The sequence below is a fragment of the Polyodon spathula genome, chromosome 10 (assembly GCF_017654505.1).
Source record: "Polyodon spathula isolate WHYD16114869_AA chromosome 10, ASM1765450v1, whole genome shotgun sequence".
In the NCBI taxonomy this organism is placed as follows: domain Eukaryota; kingdom Metazoa; phylum Chordata; class Actinopteri; order Acipenseriformes; family Polyodontidae; genus Polyodon; species Polyodon spathula.
In genome coordinates this window covers 27,319,322-27,335,524 of record NC_054543.1, presented here as the reverse complement: position 1 = coordinate 27,335,524, position 16,203 = coordinate 27,319,322, and the positions used below count along the sequence as shown (strand labels likewise).

The 16,203-nt window shown below is 37.7% G+C and overlaps 1 protein-coding gene across 4 annotated transcripts in view; it reads right to left on the bottom strand.

The window, feature by feature from the left end:
• Positions 1–16,203, bottom strand: part of LOC121322039 (TRAF3-interacting protein 1-like) — a 49,674-nt gene that overhangs the window by 15,129 nt on the left and 18,342 nt on the right. Inside the window, exons 7-15 of one of the 4 annotated variants that reach the window (XM_041261489.1) lie at positions 15,441–15,464; positions 13,772–13,847; positions 13,468–13,533; positions 11,690–11,710; positions 10,270–10,345; positions 9,062–9,145; positions 8,214–8,346; positions 7,625–7,661; positions 7,143–7,219 (exon numbers count right to left, since the gene is read on the bottom strand). In XM_041261489.1, coding sequence (XP_041117423.1) covers positions 7,143–7,219; positions 7,625–7,661; positions 8,214–8,346; positions 9,062–9,145; positions 10,270–10,345; positions 11,690–11,710; positions 13,468–13,533; positions 13,772–13,847; positions 15,441–15,464 — 594 coding nt within the window. The remainder of the gene's footprint in view (positions 1–7,142; positions 7,220–7,624; positions 7,662–8,213; positions 8,347–9,061; positions 9,146–10,269; positions 10,346–11,689; positions 11,711–13,467; positions 13,534–13,771; positions 13,848–15,440; positions 15,465–16,203) is intronic. The other 3 variants (XM_041261491.1, XM_041261490.1, XM_041261492.1) reach the window with 3 other exon arrangements.

Sequence of the window (16,203 nt, the reverse complement as noted above, 5' to 3'; positions counted from 1 at the left end):
TGCAAAATTGTTCAAGCTCCAACAGCAATTTTCAACTACTTCCAAATATTCTCAATTGGATTGAGGTCTGGGCTTTGACTGGGCCACTCCAGGACATTGACCTTTTTGTTTTTAAGCCACTCCAGTGTGGCTTTAGCTGCATGTTTGGGGTCATTCTCCTGCAGGAAGATGAATCTTCTCCCAAGTCCCAGGTCTCTTGCAGACTTCAGCAGGTTTTCCTCCAGGATTTCTCTGTACTTTGCTGCATCCATTTTGCCCTCTATCTTCACAAGCTTTCCAAGCCCTGACGCAGAGAAGCATCTCCATAGCATGATGCTGTCACCACCATGCTTCACAGTAGGGATGGTGTTCTCAGGAGGATGTGCGGTGTTAGGCTTGCGCCAAACATAGCACTTAACGTTGAGGCCAAAAAGCTCTATTTTGGTCTCATCAGACCATATAATCTTCTTCCACTTGGTCTCAGAGTCTCCCATATGCCTTCTGGCAAACTCTAGCCGAGATTTGATGTGAGTTTTTTTCAACAATGGCTTTCTTTTTGCCACTCTCCCATAAAGGCCAGTTTTGAGAAGCACCCGGGTTATTGTTGCTGTATGCACAGTGTCTCCCAGCTCAGCCGTGGAAGACTGTAACTCCTTTAGAGTTGCCACAGGCCTCTTGATGGCCGCCCTGACTAGTGCCCTTCTCGCCCGGTTACTCAGTTTTTGAGAACGGCCTGTTCTAGACAGATTCACAGTTGTGCCTTATTCTCTCCATTTCTTACTGTGCTCCGGGGGATATTCAATGCCTTGGAAATGTTCTTATATCCTACCCCTGATTGGTGCTTTTGAAGAACCTTATTCTGGATTTCCATTGAATGTTCCTTTGTCTTCATGATGTAGTTTTTGTTAGGAAATGTACTAACCAACTGTGGGATCTCCCAGAGACAGGTGTATTTAACCTGAAATCATGTGAAACACCTTAATTGCACACAGATGGACTCCATTCAACTAATTATGTGACTTCTAAAGACAACTGGTTGCACCAGAGCTTATTTAGGTGTGTCATAGCAAAGGGGATGAATACTTAAGCAATCAATTATTCTGTTATATATTTGTAATTAATTTAGAACAATTTGTAGATTTTATTTTTCACTTTGACATCATGGACTTTTTTTGTGTTGATTAGTGGAAAAAACTTAAATCCATTCTAATTCCATGGTGTAACACAATAAAATGTGGAAAAGTCCAAGGGGGGGTGAATACTTCTGAGAGCCACTGTGTGTGTGTGTGTGTGTGTGTGTGTGTGTGTGTGTGTGTGTGTGTGTGTGATATATATATATATATATATATATATATATATATATATATATATATATATATATATATATATATATATATATATGTGTCAGGAATCATGCTATTTATAAGCCTACTTTTTTGGTTTATAATTAAAAAAAAAAAAGCTATTGTTTTAGGTTTAAATTTGGGCAGTGTGTGTGCATGTGTGTGTGTGTGTGTGTGTGTGTGTGTATATATATATATATATATATATATATATATATATATATATATATATATATATACACACAGTGCCTTGCAAAAGTATTCAGACCCCTGACTAATTCTCTCATATTACCGAATTGCAAATGGTACATCGAAATTTCGTTCTGTTTGGTATTTTATTTTTAAACACTGAAACTAAGAATCAATTATTGTAAGGTGACACTGGTTTTATGTTGGGAAATATTTTTAAGAAAAATAAAAAACTGAACTATCTTGCTTGCATAAGTATTCAACCCCTGTGCTGTGGAAGCTCCCAGTTTGCACTGATGAAAGAAATTGCTCTAACGAGGACACAATTACCTTACCATTGGCCTCCACCTGTGAACCATTAAAGTTGCTGTAACATTTTCTGGATAAAAACCTCACTGTTGAAGGATCATCGGTAAGGCTGTGAATCTGAAGGAAAATGAAGCCCAAAAAGCATTCTACAGAAGTTTGAGATAAAGTAATACAAATGCATAGATTATAGAAAGGGTACAAAATAATATCCAAGTGTTTGGATATCCCAGTGAGCACAGTTGGATCAATAATCAGGAAGTGGAAGCTGCATCACACCACCCAGGCACTGCCAAGAAAAGGCCATCCCTCAAAACTCAGCCCTCAAACAAAAAGGAGACTTGTGAGAGAAGCCACAGAGAGGCCGACAATCACTTTGAAGGAGTTACAGAGTTCAGTGGCTGGGAGTGGAGTAATGGTGCACCAGTCAACCATATCAAGAGCTCTGCAAAACACTGGCCTGTATGGGAGGGTGGCAAGAAAGAAGCCGTTACTCAAAAAGTACCATCTGAAAGCACGTCTGGAGTTTGCCAGAAAGCATAAGAGTGACCCAGCTGCGATGTGGGAAAAGGTTTTGTGGTCAGATGAGACCAAGATAGAGCTTTTTGGCCAAAACTCAAAGCCCTGTGTGTGGTGCAAACCTAAGACTGCCTATGCCTCAAGACACACCATCCATAAAGTGAAGTATGGTGGTGGCAGCATCATGCTGTGGGGATGCTTCTCATCAGCAGGGACTGGGCATCTTGTTACAACTGAAGGAAGAATGGATGGAGCAAAATACAGGAAAATACTGCAAGAGAATCTGCTTCAGTCCGCTAAAAAACTGAAGCTTGGGCGGAAATTCTCCTTTCAGCAGGACAATGATCCCAAGCACAAGGCCAAAGCAACACTGGAGTGGCTCAAGAACAAAAAGGTGAATGTCCTACAGTGGCCGAGTCAAAGTCCTGATCTCAATCCCATTGATACTCTGTAGCACTATTTGAAAATTGCAGTCCACTAGCGTCGTCCAACCAACCTGAACAAACTGGAGCAAATCTGCCAAGAAGAATGGGCCAAAATCACTCCGACACTGTGTGCAAAGCTGGTACATACTTACCCCAAAAGACTTAAAGCTGTTATTGCAGCGAAAGGTGGCTCTACCAAATATTAATGTGTAGGGGTTGAATACTTATGCAAGCAAGAGATTTCAGTTTTTTATTTTTCTTAAAAATATTTCCCAATATAAAACCAATGTCACCTTACAATAATTGATTTGGAGTTTAAGTGTTTTAAAATAAAATATCGAACAGAGCGAAATTTCAATGTACCATTTGTAATTTAGTAATGTGAGAAAATTGGTCAGGGGTCTGAATACTTTTGCAAGGCACTGTATATATATATATATATATATATATATATATATATATATATATATATATATATATATATATATATATATATATATAGAGAGAGAGAGAGAGAGAGAGAGAGAGAGAGAGAGAGAGAGAGAGAGAGAGAGAGAGAGAGAGAGAGAGAGAGAGAGAGAGAGAGAGAGAGAGAGACACACACACACACACACGTCCTTATCGAGCTAAATAAGCCTACGTTTAATTGTTGTAATGAACGCAGTACTCAGAACCTAACTATCTCCAAAGTTTATCATTTTTTGTGCACAAGAGGTGGTTTAGAGAATTATTGCTTCTATGGCAATATGGTCCTGCACCTTCAAGTCGTGCAACACCACATCATTAAAATGTAATTAAAACTACTTAGCATTATGAGCCCTAATTAACTGAACCAAACAGGATTAGAGAGATTCTGTGGATTGCCTGCAGCTGTATGTAACATTTTCAGCAGTTGAGGATCTTTGTGTTCCAGAATGTGATATAATTAAGCAACACATGGAGTCCATGTAAACAGGATGCAGCTTCATGCTTTTTGCATGAATCTTTAAGTTTGGAATTTTAGGGCTAAATGCCCTGGAAAGTTTGCTGAATTTAGGCTCAAAATAATCAGCAGGTGTGCGTGGCACAGTTGAAATGGCCTAGGATTAATTGAATATAGTTCCGGTGCATTGACACTCAATTAATCTGTTACACTTGACTGTAAAACTGGTTAAAACCTGCCTGTCCTTGAATCGTAGATTAACATTTTATATGAGATGCAAGTGTCAGACACTAAGACAAGTTATGAAGGGTTATCCTAAAGATATTTGTTTTTATAAGCTTACCTTAGCTTGTTACCTACATGCTATGGCTAATTAAACCCATTGTAAAGCCTGGAAAAGGTGGAAACAAACAAAGCAGGGAAGTCATGTGTGTGGCGTGTCACTTCTGGATTAGTCAGGAAAAGTGCAAGTTATACACCAGAAACCAGGCAGATTCTGGTTGATGCACATATTTAGTTCTCTTGCAAATGCTGAGTTCAAACGTAAAAAAGACCCCACTGACCCACTTAGTGCCCAACTTTCACTATTTTTACTATTTAATTGATTTTAAATTGCCCCCAGGAATAAAAGTCTTTAAATCTGCCTTTTAAAACATGCTCTAACAGCAGTATTGTTCCAACCCTTTTGCCAACTAGCAGCAAGGCAATAAATCAGCATTTCTTTCCCTTTTATCAGACTGGGGGCTCGAGTATCCATTTTCTGCTAACTACCTGACAGAACACAACAGCAAGATTGTATACAATGCAGGGGTGAGTTAGAACACTTAAGATTTACAATGTCAAGCCTTTGGTGTTAGCCCAGAATGAAAGAATATCATTTCTTTATTACACTGACCTTCAGCTCTTTCAAGTCAGGAAGGAAATCATTAGAGCCCTTCAGACAGCACATGAAGGGGAAAGGGTTTCCTAAATAAACCATAGTGCTGAGAAATGCTTCCTTTAGCTGCAATGCAGATTTATTCTGGTAATAGTTCAATGCAAAACAAAAACCTTGGAAAAAGCAAGCAATTGCTATGATTTACATATCTGTAAAGAGATGATTAAAGATTATTAAAAAATCTAACATTAATATTTTACATGCTATGCAAAGTGCTAACATCAGGTACATAATGAAAAATGAAAAATTAAAACTGCACCCTATACTGTTTGTAAAAAATTCCAGCGATCCAGAGAAACCGTCTTTAATAACCCCTAACTTGTATTGGGTAAGAGCAAGTTCAGAATTGTCTAGTTTTGTTATACTATTAAGACAAATTGTACACTAGCTTTCATGCAAAACAACTGACAAAGTTAAGAGCCATGTAATTATACTGGGTATCAGAAACAAACATGTATTTTGAAATGTAACTGGTCATGGGGAAATTGCTTTTTATAATATAGCCATAACATTGTTCTCTCCCACAATAGAGGGAGGGATTGAATTAAAGTAAACAAGCAAAAAAGAAAACAGACAGAAAAAAGAAAGTGTGTGTAAGAGAGGAAGGACAACTAACTGGGTAGAAAAGCTATTCATGAGAGCTAAAACATGATTGAAGATAAACAGGATTATCATGATCATATTTAGCTGATAATGACTTTTTCAGTTATTGATTATCATCCAACCCGCAGAGTACAGTTGATTATTTTCAAGGCCTCATTAAGATCAAAGTAATTCTGTTTTTAATTTGCTTTTTTTTGGAGGGGGGGAGGGTCTGTGCCACACAGAGGCCCAGATTTATAAAAGGATTGCGCATGTTTTACGACCATAAAACGGGCGATGAGGGTTTTGAATTCTTGGACGCGGCAATCCCCAAGAACAAGGCTCAAGTGAGGTCTCTACTGGGGTTAGCCTGTTCTTACCGCCTCTTTATCCCCGAGTGTGCCACAGTGGTTAATCCCTTAGTTGACCTCACCAGGAAGAGCACAACAAATTCCACTAAGTGGTCAGAAGAATGTCAGGGGGTGTTTGATATTGTTAAGTAGAGACTTTGCCAGGCCCCCATCTTAATCACACCAGACTTCACCAAGACATTCATCCTCCACACCTATGCGTCAGATGTCGGCTTAGGTGCAGTCTTGTCCCAAATGGTAAATGGGTAGAACAATAACTCCGTTGTCGAAAAAGAGTGTTTGGCCATCAATTGGGCTACTCACTCTTTGAGATACTATCTGCTAGGGCACTCATTTAATCTTGTCACTGACCACTCCCCACTCAGGTGGTTAAGCGCAATGAAGGACAGCAATGCCTCAATAACTCGGTGGTATCTGGCATTGCAGCCCTTCATGTACCATATGGTACACCGTGCAGGGAAAGAACACCAAAATGCATACTATTTTTCCCAGGAGGGGAGAGTAATGAGAAAGATAGATTTAGCCGAGTATTCCTTTGGCTCCACTCTGAGCGGTGGGATATGTGACAGAGATTGAATGACACTTGGTGTTAGAACTCCCTCCCGACCTGACAGGGTACTAGATAAAGGGATCAGAGTACCCTGAACTAAAAGGAATTACACTTTGTTCCCGTGGGTAGATGAAAGTCGGCCGGATAGAAAGGGGACAGAGCTACGGTTCCCGAACTCAATGACCCGAATGACAAACGGCGTGGCATCACGCATTGGAGGAGCAGACGTGCTCATTAACCAAGGCGTCATAAGCAAGGGTATAAAATAGGGGTGTAAATTAATCTGCTCCTTTGTAAAAGGCTGGAGTTAACCTAAAAGGAGTAAACGTATTGCTGAGAACAGTGATTGTTTTGTGTTTGTAGTGTCAGCTGTAACTGTTGTTTGTCTTTTTAGACTATCAGTAACACGATCCGGAGCTGGAGTACAAGCCAGCATTAACCCGGACATCACTTTTCACCCCAGCATTTCATGGAGTACTGTAATCACCACTAGCACTTAATTTCACTCACTGTCTTGTGTTTGTGCTTCGTGTTTAGTGTGGGCATTTGTAAAACCTGGACTTTTGGTTGTGGGTCAAAGCCAGGGATTACCTTTACGAGGGATACATGCCGCTGTATCACTCCAGCATTTATTATTTACAGGTGTATGTCTTAGGGCTCTGAATATTGTTATTATTGTCAATAAACACCCCTGCACCTGAAAGCAATTGTCTGTGTGATTTGTACCTGCACGGCACTGCACTCACCACTTTGTCAGAGACCCACATGCCAAACATTTTTTACTGTCTGAAACAGACACTGGCTGTTACTGTAAACCAACAGATATGAAAACTATTTATTGAGGAACTACTGTATATTGACATTGCGAGGTAGCCAAACTATGTACAATAGCAACAGCACCACCTTGTGAACAAAATATGGCAATGTTACCACAACTGCATCAGCCAATTTCCCAAAAATAAAGGTTGATAATATGGGGAAGGAATTTCTGGACCTGGGGTTGTTAAATGTAACCTTACCTGTTCTTTTGACTTCGACGAAGGTTGTGAAGCCTCATAATCTTTTTTTGTTTCTAAAATTTTCTTCACCAGCCCACCTAAAAATGGAGAAAGGAAATTTATATAAATATATATTTATTAAGCCATCAAGTACGCTCTACTATACCTGGCGAAGGTTGAGATGCTACAGGTGCTGGGCAGAGGTAATCTACTGTGATTTGTGATTAGCTAAATCAGGAGTGAACACACACAGGAAGCAGCTCCATAAAATCTTAATGAAAGGCTTTACCTCAATGTATCAGCAATTCCTGTAGTTTGCGCAAACACAGTATTGTTGACCTTCAGAAGCACTCACTTAATTTTATATGAATGAAAACGGGAATGATTTAAAGAAAACAATAACAACTTGGGTTTACATAGAAACAAGTATTCTGGTTTGATAATTTCAAGTATCACCCCTTAAGTTCCTTTTGAAAATAAATGAATCCTTAGGTACCACTTACCATGTTTCTCATCCTCTTTCAACTCCACTGCCGGCTCCTAAAAAGAAAGTGTTTTGTTTTGTTTTTTCTGATGGCAATAATTTGTTTAAAGAGGTAAAACTTGACACGAAGGGGCAAATTGAATGATAACATCCAACAGTGTTCATTGGATAACATTATTATATTGTATTTTGTTATGCTGTTTTCAGTTTTGCATTCTTCCTTAATAATGGCAATTATCCTTATACTAGGTTTATTTAAATGTGTCAGATGTTTTACTAGTACCTAATATTTTGCAACAGTGTCTTTTTTAAAAATAAAATTACCAGTCAACCCTAAAATACATACAGAGATATACTTATTCACTTAATCATAATTTCCTTAACTTTCATGCAAAAATATGACCAGCTACAGAAGGACTGAAAGGTATAGAGTCACTCCTACTACTTTGTGAAATTGTTGTGTGGAGCACTGCAGATATACTAGTTTTTACAGTTGACCTATTTCATAAAAAGGTAAGGATTCATTTACAGTATATTGTTTTTTCCTCCTCATATGTAGTTGATACAGAGTCCTTCAGGTGCAGTATATCTATCATTGGCAGACTAACCATTTCCATTTTAGGCAGGTCTGGAAGAAGTGGAGCTGCTTCCTCCACAACAAAAAGCTCATCATTATCTTCGTCGTCAGAGTCCTTTTTCCCATCCACGATCACAGCAGTCAAAGGCTTTCCACTACCGATCCTAGAGACAGCGGAAACGTGGATACATCATAATGGGCTAATTTTCATATTCCATGCACTTTCACCAATCCATCCACTAAAACACAGTGCCTTCTATTTAATTTAGCTAAATTGAAGAGGATCTAAATGCAATGTGTTTAGACATTTTTAAAAATAGTAATTCACTGTAATTTGCCCAATGTATGTATATAGCAATATTGAAGGGATATAGGTTCCACTGTAATTAAAATAATTGGATATGAAATGCACACTCTGGTTGAGACATCCCTGGATTATGTATTAAAATTTAGCAGTAACACGCAACATAATTTAGTAGGATTGTATAGGTGTAAAAACAGTAATGTGTTCAGTTTAATGTTTGCTTGAACCAAATTGTCCCAAATGTAGGAAATGCCACTGGTCTCAAAATCCCCTGCATAGTTTACAATTGATCTGTTCATTTTCAGAAGTTATTTTCTGCTGAACAGTTTCTGACTCCGAGTTGTAGATATACATGCCAAGAGCCTCAAACTCACAAGAACCTATGCTTCAATCAAACACATTTGCTCTGCTATTTCTCAATGGACAACTCAATAAAACAATGCAATATATTGGAGACAAAACTACATTTGTTGTATTTAAATCAAACACTTGTGATACAAATGAAGATGTACAAATATGATAATAAAAAAAAGTAATACCGAACTGCCTACTGAAATAATACACTACTGGCTTACCTTTCTACACTTGGCACATCAGCACTATCTTGACGTTTGACTCTTGGTGGTGCTGGCCTTGCACTACTTGGCCTTGGTATTTTCCTAATACACCAAAAAACAGACACACAAGCATTACTTGGAGATCCACAGGGACTAACATTACAATCATGTGCTTTTACAAACTACAAATGGGAAACGTGTAATCTGAGAATATTGGAATGTTTATATACAAAGGTGCCGGCATATCAAGTATGTCAGTGTAACAGATAAGAGTCCCAGTGAATTGCATTTAGGATTTATTATAAGCATAATTAACTATACCTTCGAGGAAATGTCCAATTAATCTCAGGACTAATTGGGATCAAGGAAAAGACTGAAATGGAGTAAACTGCTTTACAATGGGGTAGTATCTGTTACACAAAAATATATAGAATAGTAATCATTGGTCATGAACACAAAACCAAATGTCATTCACTTTTAGGAGACCTGTAAATACAAATACAACATACTTTTTTATTTATCATCTCTTACACAATAATCAGACAGCTTACGCCAAGGGTAACACCGAATAGTCAACTAGACGAATAGAGAAGTGAGCGTTCACCTCAGAAACGAGTAGTCCACTAATCATGTCACATAATTGTAAAGTTACAGATGGACAGTACACTTGCGATTGCATATCCATTACCACATAAATGACATTTTAGAGCATTAATAAAAAGCTTGAAAACATTCCAAGCAGTTTTAAAATAGTGCAAAAATGGCAATGTGTTATAAAACTGTATGTTCACAAACAGAGCACCAAACATTATCAAATAGATGATTTATTAATATACTTAGAGACTAGTTGACCTACTGTATGATTTTCAAATCACCTCTGTCAAATTAGTAGTCATTCTACCCCTAGTTTATGCCACAACTCTCTTCTATGTGGGGTTCGGCAGTTAAAATGTTCTAGTCAATTGATTCCAGATCCCAGGGGCAACAAAACTAAAATATCAAAAAGCCTGCTCATACATTCTTTCAACCAACTCTTTCATGCTGTGTTGTTGAACCGATTCATGCTAAATTAACCATGTTTACAAAGTTCTAGCAGAGGAGGGTCATTACTACTAATTGCATTAAACTGAGAGCTGCCCTGAAGCAATAGCAAGTTGTGTTAAAATGGCCTACCCTTCACGTATTGTGCTGTTGTAGAAAATTAAATACTGTAGATGAGAACAGACCTGTGAGTGGGCATGGCATCAACAGCCTCACCATTCTCCAATGGCATGGACTTGTCTGAAGAAAGGATTTCTGCCTCTGAAAATGATACATGATAAAATAATCCAAAACCTTATCCACAAATCTGTAAATAGGCCACATATAACATAACATTCAAATGCTTTAAAATAAATATATATATATATATATATATATATATATATATATATATATATATATATATATATATATATATGTAAAAGGAAAGCCAGTAGCATGCATACCACCTGAAGTATATCTGAAGATATAGGGCCTCATGCACTAAACAGCGGTAACCAGTTTACTACGCAGTAAGCCTGTTACTGTGTGCTTTGTACACCTGCTATATTCACTAAACAGCAGCAAATGACTTTGCACACGAAGTTAATTGTGTGCAAAAAGATACCATGCCAGAGTCATTTACATACAATTAATAATGGAAATGTATTCAAATTCTCTCCCCTAATAAAGCGAGGGAGGGACTTGATATAAAAAACATATTTACTTAATGGTGCTAACTTTACTAAGTGTCTCAGCACATGTTAAGTTTAACGTTTACTGAAAGCAGACAGTGTGTCTAAATCGCAATATAAATGGAGCAGACCACAAGTAGTGCTATGTGAGAAACATGATAAACGCGTATATCTGCTTTCAGGTACTGTAATTTTTATCCAGGATAAATGATTGCCTGTGTTCCACAGAACACTACAAATAAAAATGTCAAATATAGGCTACATAGGATGTATTTCGTTGGTTTTGTGGATTAAGAGGGCAACATTTTAACATACTGTGTTATAAGACTGTATATAATATGTACATTGTAGCGATAGACAGTGCTGTATAACATTTTTCCATTATGACATTGTACTGCCGAAACAGCCAAGAGACAGTTGTGCTCTTTTAACACATGAATTACACTGAATTATTTCGGCCCTGAAAACATTGGCATTTTTGTCATGGAAAAGACAGCAGTGAGTACTGCACAAATTGTGACTAGCCTGTGCAGCACGTCGAAATCACTGGATAAGCAGCTGGAAGGTTAAAGTTTCTTAAAAGGAAAAAAAAAAAAAAAGAAACCGCACACTTGCAATCCCTTTAAAAGAAACACAATTATATTTACACAACGTTTCAGTACCGGAGTACCTTCAAAATAAAACAGTGGGGGATAAAGGTGAACAAACACATATTTGCTTTCAGTTAATTATTTTCTGTTTCTCCGCTTTGACCATCTCAAAGCAAGACATTCCCGGTGTTAAGCAGAATTCTGTATCCCTGCATGATTCCATGCCTGTGCAAATGCAGTCTTTCAAAGCTGGACATGGACACATGCTATTCCTGTGCCTGAGTCCTGCTTAATACGTGTCCCCTCATATCTTTTCAGGAACAAGAAAGTAGATTTCTTACCTCCATCACTGTCAGATTCATCTGAAAATAATAATAACAGGAAATGAGTACAATATTAATCAAAATCCATACACATCACTGTAAGGGGAATAAGAAAGATGTCGAATCTTTGTGTTGAATTGCCCTATACCAAGGGCATTTCATGTTTTTCATATAAACTGTTCATATAGGTAAACTGAACAAAGAAAGGAAAAGCTTTAGTACATGGAATACAAATGTTTACTTGTCACAACTATTGAATAAAACAAGACCATACATGCCATTCGCCACTAAAGTGTTTCTAAGGATACAGAGCTTGTTTTGTTTTACTTTTCTTTCTAGGACTGACACCTACATGGCAGTTTACACTTGACTGGTACTTTGGTACCCATAAATATTTGGCTGAACTGTATTAAAAAGACAAAGGTCAAATCTAAAAATAATTAATTAACAAACATTCTTTGGTCACAAGAGTCAGCTTTCCATTGTGTTGGTCAGAGGTGTGTCAATTCAGCATGTATTTTTTTTTTGCATGATATAGTGTATCGTAATAGGTACGATCATCCAAAACTATTAAACACTAAATAATGCTGAATTTAGAAATACTAAGACAAATGTATGTTTCTTTTAATAGGTACTGTATGTATTGTTTGCACTGTGAAACAAAATCAAAAGCACAAACATAGCACAAAATAGCTCAATTTCAAGATGAAATTCATGGATTTAAAAAGTATTATCCAAAAGTAGTGTGCGTGAAGGCAAGTACCGTGGAGTATCTGCATCGCATGCATGTGTTCTTTCATTTCTGTACAAACATGCAAGGTATGATGCTAGATTTCTGGTATTTGTAGTCATGTATATTATACGCTGTCTGACATAAGAGTCGGTATGTTAGCAAAGTGTTTGTTTAACTGTGCTGCAAGTTCTGCACTATTTTCCTATTGTGGGGGTTACATCTTTGGGGAAAAAGTGCATTACTTACCCCAGCTTATATTCCAGGTCAAAGACCAATTCTAAGGTTCCGTACCAAACCACTCCCTTGCACCCTACACCCTTCAACAAATGTACACTTGGCGTGACGTTTTACTGACATCACAGAGTGTGCACATGGATGAGAGAGGGAGTAGGGTGAAACTAAAAGTGTTAAATGGGACGCACTTCAGCATCATCATCATTCAGCACCTTTATCTCTGACTACACAATCTTTTTTTGTCACATTGTAGTTTGGAAGAATGGCTGCACCATTTGCACTACTCCTGTTCCAAAGAACTGTGGCAAGGATTTTGACAAGTAGCGTATAGCTATTTATCTAGTTCATTAATTAATTGATAGATAATTAATTCCAGCAATCGATATGTACTGAAAAGATTTGTCGCTTTACTTTCTAATCATATATTTAAATCATGATCATAGATTTAAGAAGATTAATTTTATTAGCTAAGCGACTCAATACAACATATATTTCTCAAATAATCTGCTTGTTAAATATCTTAGCAATATCTGCAATTTCCTGGCTAACTATATTTACATTATATTTATGCGCAGCTGCGTCCGACATATTTGCAAATTGTTCCCACTTGTCTCCGCCTTTAACGCAAAGAGTTCTGGGACTTCAGCACAAAAACACTTCCGCAGAAGTCAGCTGTTTTGTACACTCACCCTAAGGAATTGAGAAAACCCTTAAGATGGCCAACACAGTACTTCTGCCCCTCAAGGGAAGGTAATGAGTGAGCAAGGGTGCGGGTTGGGACGCAGCCTATGTCTATACATTTTCTTCCTAGCCTCATACTTTCCCTTACCTAAACGCTGTGCTATCTCAACGCTCCCTGAAAATGTTGCTATATCTGTCTTGGAGCTTTGAGATCCTGATCCAAGAAAAACAAAAAAACACATTAGTCACCGGAACAATGACCACGATACTTGTTCCTGGCACAAACTCATTCTAAATCCAGCAGTACTTAGTAGTTTAAACTAATTTCTCTTTGTGCCGACAATTTATTTTTGTAGACATAACAAGTAAACATTCTTTTACAATGTAATCCTCTGGCAAAATACTGTAAGAGTTAAAAACCGTAATTGGAGTTGAAAGTTTAGATGCAATACCTTGCCCTCCAGGTTTGGGGCGTCTTCTTTGTCCTTTTGCAGAGGAAGGCCGAGGTATTCTTGCAGGACTCTCATGCTTAAAAAAAATATTGACAACTTAGTCTAGTTTTTATTAGTGATGCATTTAGTTCCCATAAATAACTGGATCAGAAGCAGGAAAGAGTGTGTCTTCCATCCATATCATTGTTTGAAAATTGAACACTGTACATAATTACACAACACAACAATCTCTCAGTCTTACCTGTGAAAAAGTATCCTTCGATATGGAAAGAGGAGGCAATAAATAAGCAACAAAACAGAGGCAATTTTCCACAACCCATTGAGAGGAAAGGATGACAAAAGCAAAGTCACTATTACTATGGATAGTATGATCTCAACTAAAGCCACAGAACCACTAAATAACACAACCTTATTTTGGTTTTGCCTTTTCACAAAATAGTCAATTTGAATGATGTTTTGGTCTTAATACGTCTCATACAAATTAGTCAATCAGGACAGTAACAACAGCGGGATACACAGTAGCAGGACCTGTGTAACCCATCAGGACCTTAATGTACCGTTAAAGCCTTGCCAAAAATGAGAACTTATTTAATTCCAACGTAATTATAAAAGCAAGTAACTTCAAAATTCAATGTTAACAGTTTTTCTATGTTATATCACTCTTGACTTTAAGAGGTTTACAATCACTTGTTTTAGAGTAAAAACGCCCCCATGGCTAAAGACGTGCAAACGAGGGCAGTAAAAGACATTGTTAAAATGTCACAAAGATACTTTCACATTTATCATGACCAATTTGTCACTTACTGGAACAGTATGAACAACCTTGCTGAAATCCCTATGACTTCAGTTGTTATGTGTGACACAATCACATCAAATTCACACAATACATCAGTGCAGGGCATGACATAAGAAGAACACATCACAGAGGTTGCATATTTATCTACTCCTATCTAACGCTTTAGGAAATGTATGCCTCAAAGGTGATTGAACAACTCCTATTTCTTTTTTTATTTAATGTATTTATTACTGACAGTAAGGTATTTTAGTGTTTTGTTTATTAATAGTTGATTGCTCTAATAGTTCTACAGTAGATTCAATAGTCAACAAGAGGATTACCCAGCTTTTCTCCATGCAGTTTAATTATAGTCATTGTTATTCAAGTTGCAATAGGGAATCTTGCCTTGTTTCATGCCCTGCAGTGATATAAAAATGTAACAGTACCTCTGCCTCATGTATCTCTGCAGGCTTTCAAGAAATAGAGAAATGCAGATATTATGAAAAGGTGTAAATCAGACTTGCAAGTCAGGAACACTCATGTGCTTTCTAGTAGCCTTGTAGGGTGGGGTCCAAGTCAAGATTTTAATTATTTATTTTTTTTTACATTTGAATGTGATACATTAAGCCTTGCATTGTATTTATTCAGAGATGATTTACTCTGTGCATGAATGCTTGTTTTCTAACACATCTTGTCCCTGTGCTTGTGAAGCAATATTAGATATTAGGACTTTAATCAAAAGTGCTGTCTTAATTAACAAGCACAGTATGACGGTTCAGGTCCAGAGAATACATGGTTACCATTTTACATTTTATAAAATACAATTATGCTCACTTCACAAACATTTTCAATGTACAATATTAACTAAAAGGCAAGTTGATTAAAAGACAATACCTCTGCTTCAGGAACCTCTGCAGGCTTCCAAGAAAGAAACAAAAATAGCCATTATTGATTAAAGACAGGGTCCATTGATGGATGTGTCCTGGCACAACTTAAACAGTATATTAAAATTTAAGGGGCTGATTTAAACATCGGCATAAATCAAACAATTGTGGCTGCAAAATCTAAATTTCCTAGCAGCCAGGCAATTATTTTGCACAGCGGCCAATGTAAGCTTAAGAGCAATTCAAATTACTCAACACACACAAATAATGGGCTGCAATCATGATAATGAGGGTTGCAATGAGCGCCGCCTGTGCATCTGGGTATTTAGCGGCAGGACTTACAGCCCAGAGGTGACGTGAATTAGGAGTACAGGGAGCAGTAGGCGCTGAACGAGATTTGTGGAACACGAAAATCAAAACAAACTAAGAAGGGCAGCAAAGTCCTCTTGGCACACGGACAAGAAAAGTTTTCTGAGGAGGAGTTATGAGTCCTTATGGCTGAGGTCACTCAGCATGAAACTGAGTTATTTGGAAACATCAGTTATGCTACCAAAGAGGCCATATGGTCCTCTATAGTGGAGAAAGTCAATGCTGTCGGTGTTACCTGGAGGACAGTCAACCAGGTGATGAAAATGTGAAATTCAGCTATTAGGTCTCGGATGGCCTGCGGAGGCTGCTAAAGACGGTATGCACGTGCATAACGCAGATTTTGGCCGCAATATGGATGTTTTGCAGCCGCAAATCACTTTGCACGTATCCATACATCCTCCCCT